The sequence below is a fragment of the Strix uralensis genome, chromosome 4, assembly GCF_047716275.1.
Source record: "Strix uralensis isolate ZFMK-TIS-50842 chromosome 4, bStrUra1, whole genome shotgun sequence".
In the NCBI taxonomy this organism is placed as follows: domain Eukaryota; kingdom Metazoa; phylum Chordata; class Aves; order Strigiformes; family Strigidae; genus Strix; species Strix uralensis.
The window spans coordinates 107,741,047-107,767,178 of NC_133975.1; the positions used below are offsets into that span (position 1 = coordinate 107,741,047).

General features: G+C 45.7%; 1 protein-coding gene across 7 annotated transcripts in view; it reads left to right on the forward strand.

Moving 5' to 3' along the window:
• Nucleotides 1-14,780: 14,780 nt before the first annotated feature.
• GPATCH2L (G-patch domain containing 2 like) overlaps nt 14,781-26,132 on the forward strand; it is a 48,076-nt gene continuing 36,724 nt past the window's right edge. For 5 of the 7 annotated variants that reach the window (XR_012628922.1, XM_074868458.1, XM_074868459.1 and 2 more), the window contains exons 1-4: nt 14,799-14,854; nt 15,330-15,650; nt 15,760-16,430; nt 22,674-22,738. Coding sequence is in view for 6 of the 7 variants with exons in the window: in XM_074868458.1 (XP_074724559.1) it covers nt 15,772-16,430; nt 22,674-22,738 (724 nt within the window). In the remaining variant the exon portion in view is untranslated. Of the gene's footprint in view, nt 14,855-15,329; nt 15,651-15,759; nt 16,431-22,673; nt 22,739-26,132 lie in introns of all 7 variants that reach the window. The other 2 variants (XM_074868457.1, XM_074868455.1) reach the window with 2 other exon arrangements.

Below are 26,132 nucleotides of genomic sequence, written 5' to 3' on the forward strand. Positions count from 1 at the left end.
GTTAGTTATTCTGGGACAGAAAAGACAAGAGAAAGGAAAGAAATTACTGACAATGAGCTCTGGTGATGGTGACGGAAAGCAAAAGGATATGGTAGTAAACATGGATGAGGATAGGCAGGGAGAATGAGCAACAGATAGGAGTGGGAGATACCAGAGGGGTGGGGAGTGTGGGGGGGGAGGTAAGGGAGTGAGCCAGGAGAAGACAGCGTGACTGTGCCTGATCTACACTGACGAGTACCAATGTTAACTGTCACCTCTCATCTCCAAACTAAATCACACCTGGAATTGGAGGCAGCGAGGAGCTGATAGAGTCAGCCTTAGAGAGCCGACAAGTCAATCAGAGCGGAGATGCGTGGAGAGACACCAGCTTTATAGGGCTCGGTGCCTTCATTCATCGCGGGATTTACACCTGTCAGCCTCCCGGCGGGGGGAGCGCGCTGGGACTCACTTCAACACCACTTAAAACGGGACAACAGACACATTACTGCAATCACCCTCTGCGCTCCTTTCCTCCGGAGGGTGTGTTTTATATTACAGGGAGCTCAGCTGCCTTTGCTAGTTGCATTTGAAGCTGAGCGCACCTCCTGCCATGAGGAAAGGACTGCCTGCATTTCAGGACCTGGAGGGCTATTCCCCACACAACTGCAACGCCCCAGACCAAACAGGGAGGGAGGGCTGTGCAGGGCAGGGGGAAATGACAGGGTAACTGCTCGCTAACCAAAAGGCTTCGGGAGCTATGTAGGCTGCGCAAACCCATCTCATTATCTGAGTCTGTCGTGATATTTAATAGAAGAGGTCAGCGGAGGCCAGACCAAGAGATCAGCCTCCCTGTCTTCTACCCAGCTCTTCTCAAATACCTGCAGTGCTCCATAAAGACCCTCCTCTCCTTTCAAAAGAGCCCCCAGATCAGAACTCTTCCCTGCTGGCTAAATCCTGGGTACCAAAGCTTGTGATACAGGCTTTGAGCTGCCTGATCTCTTAATCCAGCTGTGTGTATTCATTTGAAACTGAAAGCAGCTCCTTTTTGTCGTCTGCTTCTCAGCATTAACTTCTCTTTGATGTAATTCTTGCTTCCGATGCTCTCTCCCTTCATGGGGAAGATTAGTGTGAAATTGGCCTGCTTCTCCAGAGACTGCAGTGTTAAGCCTCCAACACTTGGTCCTTATTGGAAATCCTTAACCCACATCGAGAGGAGGGGGAGGGAAGGAAAGTGTAAGAGTCCCAGACCTGACTCTGCCAGGGCTCTGTTGCCTCCATTCCTTTCACTGTTTTGGGCGTGGGGAGCATGGATGTTGAAGAAGGTAAGGCTGTGCTCTGAGTGATGCAGGTATTTTAAAGCAGGGACAAAGATGGGATTGTAGCCGCTAGACATATATCCTCTCAGGTTGAGAATAGAGGATGACAGTGCAGTGGTAATCAGAGGGGACTGTGAGCATGCAAACAGTATGCCCATGCTGGTCAGAGTGACCATGTTTTGGGAGTTAAGCCACAAAATTGGTCATTGTTAATCTGCTTTGAAGAAGTAGGCGTAGAGATGGATTGCCTATGCCCATGTGGTGGGGATGGAGTGCAGGAGACAGAAGTTCCCTCTCCTGGGAGGGATGTGGCTCCAGGGCTGCCTTGTGCTTCATCTAAGTTTTTTTCTTGTGGAAGAGCGATAGGCTCAGTGGGGATGAATGCCAGTGAGCTCCAGAACTGCAGTTCTGGAGTGTCTGTGCCTTAGACAAGTTGCTCGTGAGGGTCTCCCTTCCCCACAGTGCCAGGACAGCATCGCTTGCTCTCCATTTCACCCTGCTTCTTGTGCCTGCCTTACACCACATGGCCACTCTCTGCTTGTCTTCCATCATCCCACCACTACATGTTCTTCAACTTTACTCCACCAACCACTTCCACCAGCCCTTGGACCTGCTCCTGCTGCTTCTTCCTCCACCAGCCTCTTCTGCCTACACTGTTCTTCCTGGTGGCTCTTCCCTACTCCCCACACTCTCAGGTTCTGACATGTGCTGCACTCCAGCCCCACCATCCCCTCCTGCTTGGTCCTGCTCTGTTGCTCTCCCCACAAACACATGGTGCCATTATCTCAGGAAGGGCCTTGAGCACCCCCCTTGGTTTAGCCTTGTGCTTCCTCTCGCTTGGTCGCCCCCCTCCGTTACCCAGGTCTGCAAATCACTCCTTCCCATGTCAGCCAGCAAATTGGTTTATCCTCCCCCCATCCCAGCTTTCATTACCTTGCCGAAATGAAGCGATATCTCCTCGGCGGAGGCTTCTCGTTGCTGCAGCCAGTACCCAAATCATGAGAGCTGGCATAATAAATGAAGACAAAGTGCCGGCGGCCCGGGCCATCTCTCCCACTGCGCCACTAGCCGCTGCCAGCTTCATTATTCGCTTAAGTTGCCGGAGAAAATTACTTAACCCTGACCCGTGTATTAGGGCCCTGTATTAATGCTGCGACAGGCGTCTCTTACAGCAAAGAACAATTTATTAGAGCCGAAACAGGCTGCTTTTCTCTGTCATTTTTCCAATCTGAGCTTTGAACACACATCATTAAACTTGTCTGACTCTCTCCCCTTCTCCATCATTCCTTTTTTATTTTTTTAAACAGAAAGCGCTGTAGAGAATGGAGATTGTTCTGAACTTGCTGAGTGCCTCAGACTTTGCCCCCCTCCTTTGTCCCCCTATGCTCTTTCCTCTAAACACAGCCCATGTCTCCATCTCTCTCTGTCTAATTCACCCTTACCCTCCTCTCTTTGTAGTCACATTTCTGTTTTTCAAACTCTTCCTCCTGAAATTCTCTCATATTCTCTGCTTGCTGCTCTGTTTGTTTGCGTGTCCCTCTTTGTACAGGTGTCATGTTCTCTTTCACTCCATGAGTTTGGCTAATGTCACTTCTTTCTCTGTGCTGAACTGGATAAAAGGTGCTGGGAAGTGCATGCTCCCTATGCCAGCACAGGGTCTGTCCCACCTTGCCCTGCCCTGGGACTCCCTGGGACACCAGAGATCATCAGAGCATCTCAGAGTTGCCCTGTGAACTGATTTTCAGCACTTTAACCCTCATCCCCTTCTCTTCAAGGGCTCCACCTAGTCACTGTGGTCCTCTACATCACCCAGTAGTGCCCAAGCGGTGTGAGCACCAGGAAGGGTTTCAGCAGGACTGGCTGTGTGTTTGTGAGGGAGCTTTCTTCTTACTTGCTGAAATACTTCCACATGCTTTGGTGGGGTTGTTATGCTCTCTTTTTTATAGCTGACTCATTATAAAATCTAGAGTAATGCATGATAACACAGAAACAGGTGGTCAAAATAACCATGCTGCCCCTTTTTAATCCCATGCTGATGGACCAAACACATAGAGGCAAAGAGAAGTTAGATGATGGCCAAGAAAGCAGTAATAAATAGGAACATTAGTCATTTTAGCTCAGTAGCATTGAAGCAGTATGTACTGTCTTGTTTGGTTCCCCATCTTCCCTCTATTAATTTGCCTTTTTTTTTTTTTCTCTCTTTGTATACCATCTATCAACTTCCATGTTGTTTTCTCACTGACCCATTTAATGAAATGATTGTTTAGCACTTATATCTAATTTTTGTAATATTTAAGTTCTGTCTTTTCTTTTTCTCTTTTTCAGTGCTTTCCCCTGTTTGAGAAGTTGTAATCCTCCCTTCTCTTTCCCATCCATCTTCTTGTGTTATCTCAGTCACTGTCCTTGGTTCACTGTCACTGCTTGGCTCTTTTCCCCCCAGACAACTCCCCTTTCTGTTCCTTTTACATATTCCAGTCTCACTGAATGGAGCAGACCTTTCCCAGTCTCATTCTGATCTAGTCATTATAATTGACACTTCAGAGCCATCAATTGGGATGGATTTAGCAGAAGGCTGACCATGCAGTCTCTCCCCTTTTCTACTTTTTTGATGAGCTGCACAGAGAGAGAGAGAGAGAGAGATGATGAGAAGCAGCCATACAAGCTGTTCCTCAGACCTCATTGCTGCAGCCTTGCAAAGTTGGTGGCAGAATACTGTCTGAGGAAGAAAATAGCTAGTAGTGGAGGCTTTTGCAAATGTCTGATCATTTTTAGTTTGAGATGCAAGGCCTAGGCTTCCCCACCTGAAGGCAACCTGGGCTATGTGAGTGCAGAACAACAGCTCAGACTGGGTAGCTTGAGGCTACCAGCTTACAGTAGCCTCTATGGAATCTCTGCTGTTTAAGGCTTGGCAAGACCAGGACTGGGTGCTTAGTCCTTGGGTCAGACTGCCTATCATACTATTGTGTTTTGTCTCCAGAACACCTCTGGCCAGAGGTCAGAGTACCTGAGGGGCTGACATGAAGCCTATGTTGGCCTTATTATCAATTGTATTAGACCAGAGCTACCTATTAATAAGGGATTTTCCTCTTTACTCATTAGTTGACTGGTGATACTAGAAACTCAAGGCTAAGCCCTCAGCATCTTTAGAAGACGACAATATGAGTAACTCAGAATTTCAACACACAAACTATTTACGACAAGCATTACTCTCCATTTCCATTTTACTGGTGATTTGCACAAGAAATCAGCAAGAAACGGACACTTTGTTAAAGAGGAAAGGCTAAATATACATATTCTCACAAATCATTCTGGCTTCAAAGATTTCTAAGTCTGGCTCTGGGCCTACTCTTAACTGTCTGTTAACAATTTGCTCTTTGCCAGTAATTGTCCCATGGGGATAAGTGAATGAAGAGAAATTGCTAAGGATTGAATGTATTTTGGTGACCACTCTGTCCTCCAGCTAGGTTTCGAAGAGACCATATATTCCTGGACATGTCCTCTACTTGTCAGCGATGAAACTTGGTGCTAAATGGGAGGCCTTGCCTTGTGTGGAGGGTCTGCTTCTGTCTGGATCTCCCAGAGGAGCTAGAGATTACTCAAGCTCAACACATGGTCATGGGTAGATGGGATTAGGCTAAGAAGAGGTAGGAGATCTGCCTGGGGTGGGAGTTAGGAGAGGTTGTTTGTGCTGCTTTATGCAGTACTCCATACACTGTGACAGTGAGCAGTTCTGTCTGTCTTCATGTTCTCCTGCATGATCTAGACGAGAAGTATTTCTGTTTTCACATCAATTTATTGTGAGTGCTGTGTTGGATTGAGTTTCCTGCAGTCTATAGAATGAGACAACGTGCCCCTCATCCTGAGCCTAGAAGAATGGCTTTTGTCAAAGGAAGAGAAGAGTTCAGTCCCCATAATTTTTTTCAATCTGCGGCTGCACAGCTGACACTTTGACTTCTCTGTTGCAGCTTTTCTCTCCAGTATGGACCTTGCCAAAGACCCCTTTGTCGTCTCAGAAAAGGACTTTTGACAGTCTTAAGTACAGCATTAGCAATAGACAACAAAAAAAGCCTAATAACTAAAGCATTAACTAATATTAAGTATGGGAGTAATGGGTTAGATAGACTAATTTAGTAGAATCTTTATTATCTTCCTGTCCACTGCAAATTTGTCTGGGATGTCAAAGGTTTATATTGAAAAAAGAAATAAAATTGAAGTGATGGGGTTTTTTTCATTGCATCATTCACATGCAAGGTGGAAGAAGTTCAACTTTGCATCCTAGTCCCATCCCCTAGTGTTTATGCAAGCTGGATGAATTTTCAAGGCTGCTTACCTTCCCAAAGAGGGAGAAAGTTATTTCTAGCAATGTCAGGATTCAAGGGGATTCTGTAGCTATTTGTCAGGTGAGTGATTGTGAGCTGAAGGACAGCAAATTCATGAAGACATAAACATGGTGCATGAGATGGCTTGGGGGCTGGTGGGCTGTATCGCAGCAGCGGTACCTCTAAAAGGGGAAATACCTCTGAAGGAGACACACATGGAAAGAGTAGTGCAAAAGCTGGATCACAGTCCAGTCCAGGGTAGCTTTCTTCCACTTGTACATCATTTCTGTGAGGGAGACGGTCAGGGATCCTAGTTTTTAGCCACCTGTTGAGGAATCAGCTAATGACAGACACTCTGAACAGTCATGCATGACCTCCCCATGTAGCTGGGAGGGAGACCAACACTTCTGTACATCTTCTTTGGCCACTGGGGAAAGACATTTAAGATGAACTGTCAGCTGGGCCTTTAGGAGCTCAAAAACTCCACCAGGCTTTTGGTTATGAGTATGCAGGTTCTGCCACCATGTAAAGCATCTCTCCAGCCACTAAAACTGCTGATGTTTGGAACTTCTTCATTGCTTTTTCCTCAAATGTGAGTAGGGGGTCACTGAGGCTGACAGGGAGAGGAGGGGTGGAGGAGATGGCAGTGAGGGTGAGAGGGGATGGTTGGTTGGTACAGCTGCCCTTCTGCTGGGAGTCCCTCCCGAATTCCCTGCCACTCTCCTGCTTAGCCTGATAGCTCCTCCAAGTTCTCTAATCACCTTCTTGCTGTAATGAGCCTCTCATCTCACTGATGGAAATCAGGGTATTTGGTTATGAAAGGGACACTGTTAATAACACGATCTCTCTCTTCCCCACTCCATCCCCCACTCCCCCCGCCAGCCCCCCTCCCAGCTCTCCACACAATTCTCTCAATTAACGATAGGCAGAAATTAATTTTTCCCCTGGACTGAAACAATTGCTTGGCGGAGGATTGCCAGCTCGGCTCCAGATAGGGACCTTTCCCAGCAGGGCCCAGAGAAAGGAAGAGAGACCGAGGCGATAAGCAGGGCCCTATCAGCAGCCACAGGACGCAGTAATACAAATGTTATCCTTAGAAATGTATTTAAAGAGGATATGTTTATAATTCGAAGGGGATTGTCAGGCTGCTCCCCTCCCCCTCCCCATGGATCCATGCTGCTGCCTTCTTCCTTACCGTGAAGTGCTCTCAACCCTCCGAAAGGTTTGGCAATGTCAGCACCACAGGCTCCCCTGGCCACAAGCATGGTAGGAGGAGGGGGTGCCTGGGTGCAGTGCTTGGAACGGCCGTGGAAGACCACAGCACCCGGCATGCAAAAGCCAGGTAAGGCAGTGAGAAGGATCTGCTCAAAGGGCAGGGGCTTGCAGCAGATCTACTTACGTCTTGAGGAACAAGAGGCAAGGACCAGGCAAATATACACTGTGCAGAAAGAAAGCAGTGGTAGGAGGAATGGGCAAGTACCTGGAGATAAGGGAGGAGAGCCCTAGCTGCAGGCTGGTCTGGAGGGCAGAGGGAGGGTAAGTACAGGCTAGGGCAGGGATCCAGCTGCTGTTGCATGCAACTGTGTTCCAGTAACACTTGTGATTCAGAAAATGCTGTCCCCTTGGTTGCTTTCTAAAGCTGCACATTTATAGATCCCGTATGCATAATAGCTCCATGTTTAAAAATAAACCACATGGCCCAGCCCAACCTACGGTTGCCAGCCAACCTGCAGGGCTACCTGAGTGTGCCCCTGGCTGAAACACCCAGCCCAGCTGTCGTGGTTTAAACCCGGCTGGCAGCCAAACACCACATAGCCGCTCACTCACCTTCCCCTACCTGGATGATAGGGGAGAGAATTGGAGAGATAAAGGCAAGGACACTCATAGGTTGAGACAAAAATTATTTAATAATTGAAATGAAATAAAATAATAAAAATAATGGTAATATTAACAATAGAAAATACAAACGAGGAATGCACAATATGATTGCTCATCACCCGCTGACTGATGCCCAGCCTGTTCCTAGCTAGTGATCCCAGAGAAGAGAAGATCCCGAAACCGCAACCCTGGAAGCAAGAGAGTGAGCTTCCCAGCCAACCCTCATCTATATACTGAGCATGACATTATAGGATATGTAGTATTCCATGGTCAGTTTGGGTCCGTTGCTTTGGCTATTCTCTCTCACAGCTTTTTGTGTAGCTGCACGCTAGCAGGACATGGGAAGTTGAAAAGTCCTTGATTTCTTAGCAACAATTAAAAACATCAGTGTATTATCAACATTCTCACACCAAATCCCATACTGAATACAAAACACAACACTATTCTAGCTGCTAAGAAGAAAAATTAGCTCTATCCCAGCTGAAACCAGGACACCACACATCTGGCGAGGAGAGCAGCTTCGCCCTTCCCCTCAAATAAGGAGTGACAACACATCCAATGAGGCCTTCTGGCAACCCACGCTTGCCTGCTTTATGCAGATTTGTGACATGCCCTCCAATCCTATATAAGACCTGCTGCTCTCCTGCATACCAGTTATCTCATTGCAACAGGCAGATAATTGCAAGATGCAGGAAGAGCAGGAGAGGAGAAAGAGACTCACGGAGGACTTTCAGGAAGCAAAACCTGCAATCATTATAACTGCAGAAGGCATAATTTCAGCCTCCTTGAGGCTCCACCAGTCTTTGTGGGTGATCCCCACACTTGGCTGAGCTGGCTTTCTTTGAGGCCTATAGCTTTTGAAACACCGCTTGTTCTTGTTGAGGGCAAGCTAGCACTCAGTTCCTGCCACCCGACATTATCATCCACAATGTTCCAGCCCTCACCAGCATCACTGTTGCCACTGCCAGCTCTCTGCTGCCAAGGAGAATGTATTTTTTTTCTGAGCATCAAAGCATCCTCAGGGGATTTAGTTGGGTCCCTGAGGCTGACTAGGAGACTGCAGAGTGCCCCTCTGGGTGTCTCAGAGGCCACTGTTGTTACACCAGCAATGGCAGGTGGACAGGCACTGTAGTAAGAACCCAGACCATACCAGTCCTACAGAAGCCCTTGATCTATTGCCAGATAAAGTAAAATTATCAAATAAAACATTCTAGATAAGAGATGAGTAGCTTCATGACCAGGCTTTCAGTTGTAAGACTAAGGGGATTCCTGTAATTTGTTTAGTAGTTCTTCAGTTCCTGCCTTTCTTGCCCTCAGTTTCTCTTTTTATTTAGTTCTTGCTTCCAAGTTACAGCATTATTAATTGTCTGTCTGCTATATTTAAATGTCCTTTCCATGGAAGAATCCAAGTAAAACTGATTTACCTAAATTTTTAAAATTTCTTCCCCAAGGAACTCTGCATCTCTAATACCTTGTCTCTCGCCTGTCATGGTAATAATCACATTTGTTTTATGTTACCTCACGCTTATATTTACAGTGTAGTCTCCACAGCAATCAGAAGTTTCACTTGGCCATATCAGCAGGAGTGGCACCTTGTCACAATTCCTAACCATGTACCCCGCACATAGTCATTGCTCAGCTGGCTGCTAGCAGCCACGAAGTCCCCGTGAATCCTGACTGAGGTAGGGTCTGCATCTCTATTCAGTGCTCAGCACACAATACTGGAAGGAGTGTGGCCCTCATATGCACTAGGTTCCACAAATCTCCTGGCTCCCCTCACTTCAGCTCGTTCTGTCTCCCCCATGCAGACTTTGTCCATCCTCTGCCAGATGTGTGAAGGCAGGCAGCAGTCCCAGAAGGTGCAGAGCATCTCTATGACTAGTGGGGCAGCAAGGGTAGAGGAGGTGATTTGATAGACCCTGCTGGCCTGCCACTGCAGGGGAGCAGCGTTAGACCAGAGAGGATCTGATTCAGTAAGTCTAAAGAAAAGATGCATGTTTTAAAATACAAAATTCATTTATTGCTGTTAAGTGCGAAAACCTCTTCCATTTGCTGTGTGCAAGTGAAGTCTTTTGGCTTCATGCAGAGATGCTGTGGGCAAACAATAAGACCTAAAAGCCAGCCCACATTTAACAGGACTAGCTTGATCCACTGGGAGATTAAAATGCAACATTTACAGACAGGCCAGCCCCACTTTCTAAGGTCACTGGAAATTAAGCACAGGTCTGTCATAGGACACTGAAATACAGGTCATCCCTGATTATTGGGACTATCAGGAATCCTTCAAAGTCCACATTATATGAAAACCAAAGACATCAGCAGCAGATTACTCAGAGGAACATAAATGAAGGCCTGAGTTTCATTTCACCCTCAAAGACACTTGAGAACTAGAGCATATTAAGGAAACACCCGCTGATGCTCGTAGCCCAGTAACCAGAAATAAACTGACCCTCTCTGCCCCACAGCCATTGGCAGGAGTCCTGATGTTGGGCTGAGAAAGAACATTGACTGTAGAGAAAAAAAGTATCTACTATCATAGTGTGTAAAAGAATGCAGACAGGATATCTGCCCTGCAAATAACATCAAAGAAGAAGCAAATGAAAACACCAAATTTCAGTTTTTTTTCTGTCTCTGCCCACTCCTGCCCTGACTCCCTCAGCAGCTTGGTTTCCCTCCGAGTTCCCAGTGCTGCTGGACAGCTGCCTCAGATCAGCATGCAACGATACTGATGGTGTTGTGGTAACCTCTGTCACAGGTGAGCATGTGGCAACTTGCACTTCCAGAGCCATGGGAGTCACTAATTTGAACTCTGGCTGACTTCTTTGGCAACACCCATGGAATGACACCAGGGTGTGAAGCTGGGATGGGACCACTGTGTGAGGGAAGGCCACGGAGCTGTCTCTGCAGTTGACTGATGAGCTGGAGCTCCTGTGTTCTTCTCACGCCATTTGTTCCCTTCCCTCAGCATCTCCCACTGTTGCCAACTTGACAATCCTCAGTGAGGTTGTAGAGCCACCTATTCTGGTGACAGTAGCATTCATCCCTTTTTTCCTCATATTTGGTAGTAGTAAAATATTCTTAATTGGTAGTGGCATGCCCAGCTACCCAGAAAGGGCTGAGGCTGCTACTAGGAGGCAAGACCAGTTGCATGGCCTTTACTAGCAGGGGTTCCTATGAAGCCAGTGGTACAAAACGTTAGGAAGAGAAGCTAAGCTCTGTAAGCGTGTTGGGTATTGCGGCACTGTCCTCCCTAGCCAAGTTCTTGGGGCTCGTATTCACTGATAGTAGTCCCATGCATGCCAGCCGCCTCCCCTCCCTGCCATCTTCATCCAGCTTTTGTTGCTGGGCTGTCCATGTTGAACCAGCCTGGCAACAGTCACCTCATACAGATGTCCATGTTGGTGGACTGGCATCTCCAGATGGGAGCAATCCAAGGCAGACTGTACCAGCTGCCGGTGGGAGGCACCAGGGAGAGTCTTGTCATGTGCAGAGCCTTGCAGATACCATTTCTTTCCACATTCAGGTGCTGTTTAAGCTTGGACAGTGCTGGCAGTTGGGAAACTGGGCTTTGAAGGTGTCTGAGGAAGTGTTCTTACAAGACAAGTAGACACAACCCTTTAGTCACACCAAGATGCTGGTTTGTTTTGGCAAAGACATGCAGAGAAGGTCTCTCCCTCTGGCCCGTGTATATCTGTCTCTGGTAACAGCTGGATCGCTGAGCCAGAGTATATCCCACCAAACCCATACAGCTTGACCAAACTGACAGCCTGAGACTTTCCAGTGGGCAACTCACAGCTTGACAGCCAAAGTCTTCAGAAACTCCTTCCGGGTGGTGGGGTGGGAGGGAAATGTGGTGATATAGCCTTGTCCACCATGCACTTCTTCACTCCCTCCCTTTCAGCCCTGTCCTTTCTCAATACCCAGGAAAGATTAACTCCTCTCCGCGTGCCAGAGAAAGTTATTATCATTAATGAAGAATTAAAAGGGAGCGATTAATAAAGGGCCCTTATCTGGCAGCGAGGAGGAGGCTGGACAATGGGAGGAAGATGGAGAAAATGAAAAACAATAAATATGAAGCGTAAAAGGAGGCGAGCACTGCTCCCACTTGTTAGATCGCAGCTGCATCTCCTGAGGGGGGAAGGCTCCAAATTGCTAATTACTGCCTCTGAAAAGACCTCGCTCTGATATGTTTTCTGCTGAAAGGTTCCCATTAATGAAGCAGCGATGATGCCATTTCCCTTTGACTTGCCTTCAATTCCCTCCCTGAGCTTCCTCCCAAGCCGGGAACAATGAGGCCCTGGGAGCTGGCGGCTCCCACAGGCCTCTCAGAGACTAGGCCGGGGGCAGCCGAGTGAGGGGATCCGAGCCGGCTGTGAAATATGGAGGGGGGAGATAAGGCAAAGACAGAGGAAAGAGGCTCACTCCCAGGAGCCCAGGGAAAATTTGCAGTTATTATGAAGGAGATGAGACAGATTAAAAGCCCTTGTGTTCTGTGCTGCCCTTTTATTTAGTGGCTTCATCTCCGAGATGAAAGAAGTTGGAAATGACTTTCTCTGCATTTTGCTGCAAGAAGCTTCACGGCACATTTTTTGACTTTATTCCTCCCTTTGTCTCTTGTCCCCTTTCTGTCTCTCTTTTTCCTTTTAACCCCTGGAAGGTTTCACTGGGAAGAGCCATGGGACCAGGCAGAGCATTTGCCTGGGTAGAGCAACGACCCCTCTACTCTCCCCTTCCTAGTGGGCTGTACCTCTCCCGCTGCTTGCCCAAGAGGGAACTGGGCAAAGGCGCTGCAGCAACACCCTGATAGCATCCAGCTGAGCTTCCTCTCTTGCTCACCTCAGAAAATGTCCCTCACCACTAATGTCTCCTCTCCCGCCTCCAAGCCCAGCAACAGTTCAGCACTGATGACCATAGCCTCTGGACAGGAAAAAGAAACCTATACGTACGAAGCCCAGTGGCTGATAACAATCCAGCTGGGATAAGAGTGTTGAACATTTTGCATCCCTAGAGCATTTCATGAGCAAAAGTAGTGCTGAGAAGATGGGCCAGTTTCCGTTGTGCATGCAGGCAACCTGCAAACTGCACAGAGAGTAAATAATTTGCCAAGGACATGGAATGAAGTTGAATGCAGGCAAGGATTCAAAACTTATGGTCACTGGCCCATGTCAGAGTGTATCTTGTAAGACAAGATAGATATACCATCAATTGCTCAAAAACAGATTACCCCAACTGCCCCATTATATTTCTCTAACTTGTATTCCCAGTTTTCTGACTTTTCCCTGTACACATCAGTACTCCTTTGCTGCATCTTTAGTTCTTGGGACTCTTGCAATTGCAAAAGCAGCTTCGCTTTGTCTTTTGCTTTTGCCCTATCCCTTTCCCAGAAAATCAACCCCGCGCAGCAGTCTGTTGCCTTTACTCAGGCCAAATGCTGCCAACATCTGTTGAAATTTGGTTTCAAGTGTTGAAAATGGCAAAAACATTGGATGGGTGAAGTACAATTTATACCAGTTGCAAACCAGTTTATTGACCAATAGAAAGAGCAGAGAACTAGCTGGGAGAATAAAGGGAAAAGAAGAGAAATTAGAGTGGGCATCTGCTGCCATCTCCCCAGGACATCCAAACACTGGTTTTCTTGTACACAATTGTTTGTCTGGTTTGTTATCCTGCCTGGAACGACAGCCAGTACTGAATGCTTGAAATGAAGGGGTAAGAAGCTCTGAAGTGGATGTTTACAGAATAACCTTCCCATCAGGGGAGTTTCTCTCTAACCCAGACATTTTGTAGCTGTTTTATATCCTGAAGCATGAAAAAGGATTGCAGCGGTAAAACAGGATTAGATTTTAGGAGGGATTGGCTCTCAGATCTGAGAGTAAAAAGAAAACCCCTGTATTGGAAATAGGAAACCGACAGAGAAAACAAAATACTGCAGGCAAGTAGGGTGAGTTACTGCCACAGAAAGGGTTAAAAAGACAAAAGGACAGAATTTTACAGACAGATTGGTGCGCAGAAAGTAACTTAAATGAAGTCAGCTATTGGAAATGGGATAAAAATGATCTACCTAATGACTGTTTTTCTTCTTTTAATATTTCTTTTCCAAGGAAATTTCTCAGAGAACTAAAAGGTAATGAAAATGTTAACATGACAGCTCAGACTGACATAAAGGACTAGTTAGAGAAACGGCATGTAGAAAGCTCAGTGAAGCGAAACGATGACTGTCCTATTGGGGTGTAGGAATCAACGGCAAACTAAGGATTCAATTCTTTTTGAAGTATCTTGACAAACTAGGGAGGGTGCCAGAGGACTGAGGAAAAGCAAGCACCATACCAGTCTTTTTGGGGGGGAGCAGGGAGGAGGCAGTGATCTTGCCAATTATCACCCTTTCAGAGTAACTTCTGTTCCTGGTGACATGATGGAATAAATAGAGGTGGAAAAAAATGGAGAAATACAAAGGATAAGAGATCTATGAGCAACAAGCAGCAGCGTAGATTTATAGAGAACAAATCACATCAGACAAACCTGATTACTTTCTCTGATTGAATTTACAAAATTAGTGAAGAGAACGCTATGAACATAATATATCTGGACTTCGGCAAAGCCTTTGATATGCTGCCTCGTAAAATGTTACTTGAAAAATGAACCGGTATTGGCTTGAATATGAATGCAGCCACCTGGGTTAAAAAAACCAACCAACCAACCAACCAACCAGGAAAACAATATGAAAGGTGAGAAATAAAAGGGAGTGGTAAGCCAAACTGGGTGGTGGCAGGGTCACACCTGGCTTTACTCTGATGGCTGCCGGTGATGTGTAAGATGGGAGGGAGGACAGGCAAAGAGGTGCAAGGCATGAGAGGGGAGTAACACTGTGAGGTTTAATTTAGAAGATAACCAATTCCCATCGTGATATACACAATTAGTGTGCCAGCAGCTAAATGGAGGCTTTCGGGTACCGAGTTTATTGGTTGTCTATTAAAAAAAAAAAAAGAATAAATATAATAACCAAGCAACTAAAGGGTAAGCGTATGGCAAGGGCTGGCTGCACCGTTAGCAGGTAAATGCTCTGTAATGGCTCCAACAACGGCACCAACCACAGCGTGGGTCGAGGAGAAGCGATCAACCCTCTCGCAGACCCGCAACCCGGCTTGAGGGGCGGGTCTGGCGGCGGCGGGAGGCGGGGAGGGTGGCCCGGCCGTGAGGCCGCTGCGCCGCCGATCCGGCGGCGCAGCGGCCTCACGGCCGGGCCACCCCCCGCCTACCCGCCGCCGCCAGACCCGCCCCTCAGGCGGGGCGGGCGGGGAGGAAGTGGCCCGGGGAGGCCGGAAGCGCCGTTGACGAGGGGGTGGCGGAGAGGGGCGCTGGCCGGTGAGTGGGGTAGGGGTGAGGCCCGGCGGAGGGTGGCGGGTCCGTGAGGCAGAGGGGGCGGTGAGGCCGGGGGCTTGTGCGGCAGAAGCACCGGCTTGTCCTCCGGGGAGGGAGGCGGCGTGGCGGGGTTGCTGAGGGCGCTCGGGCTAGGAGAGGCGGCCTGCGGCAGCAGGTGCTTTACCGGGATGGGGGTGCGGGTCTTTTTGAGCCCGGTAGGAAGTGGGGAGAGAAATCCCATGTCTGCAAGGCACGGGTGGGGAGAGGGAGGTGGTGAGGTGAGGGATTTGGCCAGGACTTTGGGGTTGGCACGCTGACAGCCCTGGGGTGGAAGGGGTTGGTATTTTTTGGCAGTAGGAGTTGGGGCTCGGTCTCGTACACCCTGTTCTAAGGAGCACAGCGTCCCATGCGCCTTGTTTTGCTGTTGAAGTGATGCTGGTTTGCAAACTACCTGTTTTACTGTCTGTTTTACTCTCAGCTTTGCTGCTTGTCTACTTTTTGGAAGACTCGATCTGTTTGACAAGCAGGCTAACCCTTCCCTGTGGCTTACTGACACCAGGTAGCGAACTAGTTGCAGGCTCTGATACCTTTAAGATGTGTAATACAGCATGCTGCTTCAACGCAAAAGATGCAACCTTAAGGCCTTTTCAGACACAGAGCACTTGACCCAACTGCTACAGTAGCGAGATCTCTGCTACGAGGGTTAGAAGAGGGATTTAATCCTTGCAAAAGGAAGAAGTGAGCGTTTGCCCTAGAAGCGACAGTTGTCCTGCATTGGGTTCTCCCAGGCAACTCCAAAGTAAGTGTGTAACTTGGTTAATGTTACAATGGCTATAGCATACTGTAGTCTAGTGATGTGTTGGTAGCAGCATTTATGTCTGGTGGTAATTGTTTGTTGTCATTTTTAGTAAGCATTGCCAATGGATGAACTGGTGCATGACTTGGCCTCAGCCTTAGAGCAGACTTCAGAACAAAACAAGCTGGAGGAGCTATGGGAAGAGATGGCTCTAAGCCCACGGCAGCAGCGGCGTCAGCTTCGCAAGAGACGGGGTCGTAAACGACGCTCAGACTTCACGCATCAGGCAGAGCACGCCTGCTGCTACAGCGAGGCCTCAGAGTCAAGCTTGGATGAAGCTGTCAAGGATTGCCGTGAGGTGCTGACAGCCAATTTCAGTGACTCTGATGACATGGCAGTGGTCAAACGACACCCAGCTCTCAGTGCCACCCTGAGGAGCAAGCAACACTCGTGGCATGAGTCAGACTCCTTTACAGAGAACGCACCCTGTCGACCTCTCAGGCGCCGACGGAAAGTCAAACGTGTGACATCAGAGGTGGCTGCCAGTCTCCAGCAGAAGCTCAGGGTGTCAGAGTGGAACTACGAGAGGGGCTGCAGGTTCAAGTCAGCCAAGAAACAGCGTCTTTCACGCTGGAAAGAAAATGCCCCTTGGACATCATCCAGTCATGGCCTTTGTGAATCAGGAGAAAACAGGCCCTTCCTCAGCAAAGGGGGAAGGAAGGAGCGGATGGAGTGTGATGCTGATGAACAGAAACAGGGCTCAGATGAAAACATGTCAGAATGGTGAGATCTCGGTTTCTTCCCTGTGCTAGTCAGATGGCTGCCTTGCTTGCATCTGCCTGTAAATCCTGTATCTTGCTTCTAGAAGTTCTTCCCAAAATTATTCAGTGCTGTTCTCTTTCTGAAGAGGAGAAATATCTCAGCTGCTTCTAAACTGTAGATTTTTTCCAAGTTTTTCCTGTCAATGCTGTACTGATGACCCAAAACACTTCCTTGACAAGTTGGCAAGCTGATATGTTTCTGGCTTCTGTTACACAAGGAGCCCTCAGAAATGTCTGTGTCACGCTTGTGGCCTGAGGTTTGGAGAGTAAATCCACCATTGGCACTTGTGTTGCATGATTGATATGAACTGATCTCAATTTCTTGTTTTCTGAATTTACCGTAAGTAGTAATAGAGAACAGATCTCCCATCATGACTGCTAGCCCTCTGTGCAGGTACTGTGTGAACCTCAGTTGAAACATCTTTTTTGCACATCTCTGTTCTGGATCTGGAATAAGGTCCTGAAAGGCTAGCTATGGGGAACATGTAGTGAGATGATAAAGAAGTTAGGGAAAACTTACATTACTTACAGGATAAGCCTGTGCAGGCAGTGGACTTTGGCATGTCTTTGTGTCCAGTTTTGGAGAAATTTGATGAATTTGTTGCAGAATGTCATACAGGAGGTGAAAACAAAAAGTGTAAATGTCATGGTCTGAATTTGTGTGTCACTTTTGGGAAGTTTCCCCTTTGAGTGTGGCTTTTATTCTCTCCGTAGAATGTTTGGGGTTATAAAACTGCTCTGTACAAAGAGATTTTTCAGGTTAGAAAAGAAACAACTGCTGAGATTCAAATGGAGGAGATTTCTTAATGAATAGCATACAGAAGGTGAATAGGGTTTATTTGCTAATGATCACTGTATAAGAAGCAGGAGGCATTCAGGAAACATTTAAAACGGTATTCTTTTTCATGAAACATAAGGTTTGGAACTCTACTGTGGGACGTTTTGGAGGTAAAAAATTTAAATATGACCAAAAGGGGGATGTGGAGCATAGATTTATCAGGGGCTGTTAAGCATTACAGCCCAGATGGAAGATCCAACTCGGAAGTTTCTTAAACTGCTGACTGCTAGAAGCTGGAGGAATATTCAGAGGAAACGGTTGGTGTGTATTTGTCACGTTCGCATATTCTTTCCTCAAGCATCCACTGTGTTAGTCGCTATCAGACAGAGGACAGTGGATTTGGAAAGTGTAATTGTTTGATCCAGTATAATTGTTCATATGTTAAGGTTCATTTAAGAGTTCTGGCTGTCTAGCTCCTGCAGTTTGTCAGAGTGGATAAGTGGCACTTGGTTATTGAGGGCTTTGTGAATAATGGCTGGAACTGCAACCTTTTCAGTGGTATTTTCTGGGAGGCTGTGAAAAGCATAGGTTTTAATACGTTCTCACTGTCCTGGTCTAGGGCACCACTATTGCATTTTTACTGAATCAGAGTGGTTAGTATGTAACTATTACAGGGTGGAAGTAACAAAAAGTGGTAATTTTTTCCTTGAAAAGTGGCTATTTGCTTAAAAAGTGGGTGCAAAGTGGGCCTTTTGGAAACTAGTGGATGCCTTTTTGCTACTGGTTGTTAAAAGCACTTGTATCTTTTCAGAGCTATTTGCTGGTAGTCCAGGAAAGGGAATGTGCTGAGTAGCCCCTGAATGTTGCATGTCAGGTGTGGTGGACTGAGAGATATGCTTACTTGATGTGGCAGTGATGGACAGTGTTCCTTGAGGTTTTTTTCCCACCAGTCAGAGTCTGTTCCATCATGTCAAACTTGAACTTAAACCAGCAGGCTTTCATCCAGCCTTTATTTGTGCCAGCCTTTGAAAGAGTAAATAAACAACTTTGTCTGGACTGTTACTTGAGGACCATGCTGGGAGATCACTTTGTTCTGTCTCAGTTGTCCCTTGCTCTCAGACTAATTATTGTGCAAGTGTCTTCATCAAATGACATTTACCATCTGCTGCCAAATCCTTGGGATTCTCTTGGAAAGCCAGGGGTTGGAATATTTGACCTCTCCAACACCACGTGTGTGATCTGTGCTATGACTCGCTAGAGAGGGTCAAAGTTGGAGAGAGAAATACATACAACCCTCTTCACTGCAGAGTATCCCTCGCAGCAGCGAAGGAACATGCTTTGGTCTCTGCTGCTCTAAATATAGCACTTTGCTGTTAGCAGCAGAGTGAAACTGGCGGTGCTTACCTCACTCTCGCTGTGCTCTAGCTGTTTTCTCTGGTACCATAAGAGAAGTGCTTTGCACAGATGTATAACAAGGGCATATCCTGAGGAAGGGAGAAGAAAATTGGATGCCTAGGAGAGCAAATGGTATGGTTGTCATCATAAGCTGATGGGGAGGGAAAGTGACTGATATGGCTTGTGGGACTTGGGAGTGATCTGGTGATCTACAAAACACTTTGATACTGAATTGGTTCCACTACTGTTCACTTCTCTAGCAGTAGGGAGTATCACAAAACTAATGTGTTTTTAGGCAAACTAAGTTGTATATTCAGAACTGAATTTTTCTTTACACCTTCTTTTCCCTCCCCTTCACTAACACTTGCTTTTCTTTGTTATGTAGGAATGAATCTCTGTAAATGCTAAAATATTCAGCGTTTTCTCTGCTTTCTAGAAGGCTCTCTATCCTAAGTCAGATCAAAAACCTACTCTATTCAGTGGATAAACTCCCATTCACTGAGGAAGCTTTGGATCTGGATCCTTAATGAGGAGGTGGTTGTTACAGTTTGATTGTGGGACTGCACCCAGTCATTTCCTGGAGGCAGATGTGTTGCAGTATTGTGATTCAAAGTGTGCATGAAATGAAGTCTTTGAAATTGTTTGCCAAACATGGTGATGGATGCACAGAAATGGAGAGAAGGAAGGATGTGCAGGAACATGATGAGTGAATGATGATGGTTCTAAATTGGGTAATGACATGACTCAAAGCCTGATCTATAAATGATTGTGGAAACACCAGAGGAAGCAAGTGGTCTTTGTATAAGGTAGCCATTTGTATATTTGTACAAAGGTGACAATTATCTGCTAAGACTGTTAGAGGTAACCTGCCCTTCTGTCCCTTAATGCTTTGAGATTCCCTGCAGACATAATAAAGCAAAGGCAAATTATATATTGAGTGCTGAAGTTCTTTCTCATGTTGGTCTAAGCTGAGTGCTCCCAGAATGGTCTGGGTTTGGCTTAAGGGCAGAACAAACCATAGTACAAGAGCCATCTGAAAAATCACTTTGAATGGTGTGCTTACTAGTGAGAGATCTGCAGTTTGTCTAATCTACTCTCAAGTGCCGTAACTCTTAACTTTTTAAAACTGGGGATTGTACCAGTGCAGTGTGACTTCACTGCCTTGATGCTGATGTATTTGTTGTGGTTTAAACCCGATAGGCAGCTGAGCCCCACTCAGCCACTCGCTCACTCCCCTGCTGTAGGTTGAGGGAGAGAATCAGTAAGTGAGAAAACTCATGGGCTGAGATAAAGACAGTTTAATAGGTAAAGCAAAAGCTATGCACAGAATCAAAGCAAATTATGGAATTCATTCGCTGCTTCCCATAGGCAGGCAGATGTTTAGCCATTTCCAGGAAAGCAGGGCTCCATCATGTGTGACGGTTACCTAGGAAGACAAATGCTGTACCTCTGAGCGTCCCCCCTTCCTCCTTCTTTCCTCCAGCTTTTATTGCTGAGCATGACATCACATGGTCTGGGATATCCCTTTGGGCAGTTGGGATCAGCTGTCCCAGCTGTGTCCCCTCCCAGCTTCTTGTGCACCCCCTAGCCTGCTCGCTGGCAGGGCAGTGTGGGAAATGGAGACAGCTTTGACACTGTTTAAGCACTGTTCATCAATAACTAAAACATCAGTGTGTTAACAACACTGTTTTGGTCACAAATCCAAAACATAGCCCTATAGAGCTACTAAGAGGAAAATTTAATTCTATCCCAGCCAAAACCAGTACAGTATTCTGGCGTGGGAGTGTAACCAGTGCTCATACTGAGTGTACAGTACAGTCGCTTTACCCTTTGGAAGGGAACTGTTTCGATGACAGCCTGCAGTGGCAGTCAAGAGCCTGGCTAAGCTGATGAATTGGAGGCCAGTCTCTCCGTAAAGAAAAAATTCCTCTCTCTTGGAAGGCAAGTGACAAAGACAGAGTGTTCAGCTTCCCCTCCTTCTCCAGCCCAGCCTGACCTTCTGCAGCCCCTCGGTGCCTCTTGTTTTCTTATTTTTATAGAAAATCAATATCCCTCCTGACACAAACAATAGCTCAGGCAAAAGAATAAATGGGGGAAACCTGAGATCTCTGTCCATCACCTCTCACTTTAACTCCCCCAAACTATTTAATTATAAGCATGCTTTGCTCCAGGTGTTTGTGACAGTGAAATTGCTAAATGAGGACCATTTTAACCAAAGATTGGGTGATCAATAACACTCTATAGCAGTAGCTTGTCGGATCAATAGCATTCATTATTTCATGGTTAAGGTAAGTAGCCTCCTTTGCAAGTGGAGGTCATTAATCAGTGCTTACTGGACCTGCAGAAAGGCTTGTGTAGGAGTCTAGTTTGTGTTCAGCCCTGAAGTGTAAAAGAGGTAGTGAAGAGGGTGAGATCCATGAAAGTTTGTTCCAGTAAAGCACTGGCAATAATGTGTATCTATAAGGAACTAAAGAGCTCTCAGTACAACAGGATGCTTAAAGTACTGTTAATATGATCTGGAATCTTGACAATGCTTTTTCCTTTCTCAGGCACCTTTCCTCTGAGGATGCTAAAACCCTTATGAAGCAGTCACTCTCAATCCTTGCATCTGCTACTTGTGAGGACTGTTAATCCAGGCTTTCAAAAGGGAAAGCAGACACACTAAGAGATTTGCCCAGGGTCATACAGTGAGTTAGTAGGAGAGCTAGGAATGAAACGAATGACTCATGGTTCTCAGTCCTTGTCCTTAATTGCCATGGTGTGTATGTGGGAGGGTGGATGGATGGCCAAACTTTGTAATGGACTGATTTGGAATTTGATATTAACTTACATACTGAAGTGTGGGAATGATGTACAGACTGTTCATCCTTTAAGTTTAAATGGCCTTTATATAATGATGAAGATGCAGAGTTTGTAGATATCCAGCATGATGAGCTGATATGGCCACGTTTTAGAGTGCATTTTCTAAGAGCAATAATATGCTCACAAAATGTGGTTTTATTATGTGCCTGTAATTCTTCGGGGTGACACATCTTGTGGTCCCTCGTCCTTGAGTCTTTTGAATCAAGGGGTCTCCAGCTGGTACTGGTGTCTATTATGATCCAATTTCCCTTGAAAAGAGGGACCCAGAGATGTTTTCTAAGAGCATGCCCTGATCGGAGAGTGATTCTAGTGCTGAGTTATACCTGACGTTCTCATCTAAAGCCTTTGTGCTAAGGGGGTGGGCAGTAAGTTTCCGCTTGTTCTGATATCTCTCAGCTAAATTGGAGGAAGTATTGCCTGAAGCGTCCAAGGATTGATTTAATATCAGCATTAGAGCCATCAGATGCTTGGGACTGACCTGAGCATGTACTTCTGATATGAGTATTCATCCAACTTTACAGTCAGTTAACGGCTTTCTACACATTAATTTCTAGTTTAATTCTTTGGTTCAAGAATTAAGTCTCCTGTAACTGCTTCAGCAAATGCAAAGCATACTGTAACGAGATTGCATTCAGCAGCAGCAAGTCATGCTGTGCTAAGATATTTAGCTGAGGAGTTGTGAATGTACCAGCTGCTCTTCCCTCCAAATAAAATAAAAGTTGCTGTAGATTGAAGTGGGGGGTGGGGTATGTACCTGTATAATATTTTTGAGAAAAAAGAATCTGAAGTAAAAAACTTCAGAGGGTTTTCAGTAGCTGTTAAGTGACCCAAGGACTGCACTTAATTTCCTAGTGAGTATTCCAGACAATGTCATAGTTAGGTTATTAACTCTAGTACCTGAGGCAAATGCCATTGTATTAATTACTTTTTGATAACTTAGAACTAGACTAAATACAGGATTCTACTCTTTTTCAAGTGATGCAGCATTGCTAGGTTTTAACAGGAAGCAATTATGTCCATGCTAGAGCCAGCCATGTATTGAAATGCAATTTTTGTGAGATATGTAAAGCATTTTGGGCTCAGAGTAGCTAGTAAAGTGTCATAAAGTGGTTTTTGTTTTGTATTTGCTGCAATTGTAACAATGGGGTTTTTTGTTTGTTTTTGTTCCAGTGAAACCAGCAGCGTATGCAGCAGCAGTGATACTGGCCTGTTTACCAATGATGAGGGCCGCCAAGGTAACAACTATCCTGTGATTTTCCTCATGTGTTGCAGGGGAATTTCTCTTACTTTCTTTAGAAATACGAAGAAAGATCTATGTTTGAAGAGGGACAGAGAGGGAAATATGGGAGAAAGGCCAGTGTCTGGGAGGGGCTAGAAGTTAAGAAATGAGTTGAGGGCTACAAAGGTATGATTTTGATAACAATACACTCTTTGCATATCAGATCCATAATATTTGAAATATAAGAAGCTGCTGTTATGGAGAGGCACAGAAATACAAGAGGAGTTTTAGAGCTCTCCATAATGAAAAAGCAGAGCTTATGATTTGTTTCTGTGGGTGTTTTAATTGTTGTCTACATACCATTACTGCCTGAATCTGTTAGTTGTTTTCTCTATGAGCAGGAAGAGATGATGTGAAAAAAAGAATCAGTTAGTACTGACAAGTCACATAATGGACTGTGTGAAGAAGACAACAGTAATATGTAACAGGTTTTATTTCTTTAAATACACATTTCTCCGTTGCTCTTGTGTGTATGAGTTGAGCCTAGTACTTTCAATGTCTGCGGTAGAAATGGTTTCTTAGGAGGCTTGAGTGTGGAGTGTAATCTGGTTTTATTTAGCAGTGACAGCACAGTGTCCAGTTTATGGGGGATATGGCAGAAGTAAGTGTGAAAGAGGTTGTAGTAGACACATAGGCACTCAGGACTGTTACATTTGGAGCAGGTGGAATGTGACCCTAGAGACCTGTAATTCTGCGCAGCTTCTGCTGGTGTGCACTCTGATTCTGTCACAATTCACAAGATAAGATTTGGATGAGATCTCTTCTGGGAATATATGAATGCTAAAGGAAGTAGTATCAGTAACTCAGTAGGAAATGCTGCTTCCACAAGCTTGTTACTGACCCAGGTATCTGTGTGTGAAGCAACACAATGATAGCAAATATGCTTACATGTTTTCTGGATGATATGTTAGACTGTAGGACTGATCTGTTCTGAATTTACGTGGCCATAATACTTTCCCTAAGAGTACAGATTTCAAATATCAGCTTTGACCTTTGCTGAAAAGTAACTGTTTCTGGTCTCCCATCCTTCAAAAGCAACAGAAAAGTCAAATCTATTGTCCTCTCTTTTTACTGATGACTGTTCTGGGGGAGCTGAAGTTAGTGAACTCTTGCATATCAGATGACAAAGCAGGGTGGTGACTGAAGTGTTGAATTTTTACTTCATCACCTGAGGCAAGATTGATGTAGACTGGATAGTGTGTGTGTGTGTATATACATATATATATACACACACTTGTCTATATGCTTGCCCTATATACTTGCCCTGGTTTTATACCCTGTTTTAGACATTAGCTTTTGGCTGCTACTAGAAGTAGGCTACGCAATATAGAAGAGCATGTAGAATATACTGCTTAAATAAATTAATAAAATCCAATTACAGCCTTCCCTGTCTAGGTACTAGAAGAGATTTGACATCCTAGTCCTCAGGCCTCTGTCTGTTCATACAGTTTATACTATAATAGCTTTGCACCCAAGATGGTTTAGCTTACAGTTCATAGAATCATATGATTTCAGTTGGAAGAGATCTTAAAGATCACCTGCTTCCAACCCCCCTGCCATGGGCAGGGACTTTCCAGTAGACCAGGTTGCTCAAAGCCCCAACCTGGCCTTAAACATTTCCAGGGATGGGGCATCCACAACCTCTGTGGGCAACCTGTTCCAGTGCCTCACCACCCTCACGGTGAAGAACTTCCTTACATCTAATCTAAATCTGCCCTCTTTCATTTAAAACTGTTACCCCTTGTCCTATCACTACATGCCCTTGTAAAAAGTCCCTCCCCATCTTTCCTGTAGGCCCCCTTTAGGTACTGGAAGGCTGCTAGAAAGTCTCCCTGGAGCCTTCTCTTCTCCAGGCTGAACAACCCCAAGTCTCTCAGCCTGTCTTCGTAGGAGAGGTGCTCCAGACCTCTGATCATCTTTGTGGCCTCCTCTGGACTCACTCGAGCAGGTCCATGTCCTCCTTATGTTGGGGGCCCCAGAGCTGAACACAGTACTCCAGGTGGGGTCTCATGAGAGTGGAGTAGAGGGGGAGAATCACCTCCCTTGACCTGCTGGTCACACTGCTTTTGATGCAGTCCAGGATACGGTTGGCTTTCTGGGCTGCAAGTGAATATTGCTGTGTCACGTTGAGCTTCTTGTCAACCAGCACTCCCAAGTCCTTCTCCTCAGGGCCGCTCTCAATCCAATCTCCACCCAGCCTGTCTTTGTGCCTAGGATTGCCCCAACTCGTGTGCAGGACCTTGCATTTGGCCTTGTTGAACTTCATGAGGTTTGCCTGGGCCCACCTCTCCAGCCTGTCCAGGTCCCTCTGGATGGCACATCCCTTCCCTCCAGTGTGTTGACCACACCACACAGCTTGGTGTCATCAGCAAACTTGCTGAGGGTGCACTCAATCCCACTGTCCATGTCACCAAAGATATTAAACAGCACTGGCCCCAACACTGACTCCTGAGGAAAACCACTCGTCACTACTCTCCATTTGGACATTGAGCTGTTGATCGCAACTCCTTGAGTGAGACCATCCAGCCAATTCCTTATGCACCAAGTGGTCCATCTGTCAAATCCATGTCTCTCCAATTTAGAGACAAGGATGTCATGTGGGACAGTGTCAAATGCTTTGCACAAGTCCAGGTAGATGACATCAGTTGCTCTTCCCTTATCCACCAATGCTGTAACCCCATCATAGAAGGCCACCAGTTATGTTAAAATGTGTTAAAAGATGTTGCACTTTCAGGTTAAATAAGAAACATCTCCCTTTCCTTTTTTTAGAGAATTTCTAACCATAAAGTAAATAATAAACAACAGCTCTCCAATGAGATGAAGAGAGAAGAAAACCTTTCTTTTTTTTTTTTTGTCACAGATCATCATCTTAGAAATAGTTTTCTAGTACAATTCCAAACTGAGTAACAGAAAATTCAAGATAGCAGTGTACTTAAATTGAATGTATTTTTTTTCCATCTTTTGAAGTTACATCACGTAATATTTGTGCCATTGCTAATTAAATAGGTTGTCTTTGCAATTCCAGCTACCAGTGCACTTCTGTGAGGAGAGAATGGTCCTAGTTTGTAATAATTTGATTGTAAGTGGGTTGTTTGGGTTTTTTTTTAAAATGCATTGGGATCTCTCATGATGAAAGTTACTGTGGTATTAGCATGTGATCCTGATTGTTAAAGTTTGTCTTGTGGAAGTAGCAATCTGAGATATGACAGTGCACTATGCTCATAGATCCAAAACTTTAGGGACATTTTTGCACAAATTATGATCACTTAGAAGAGCTATCCAGCATTAGCTAGTTCTAATTTACTATGAGATGGATAGAGATATTTATATTTTAAAATATATTTGTCACA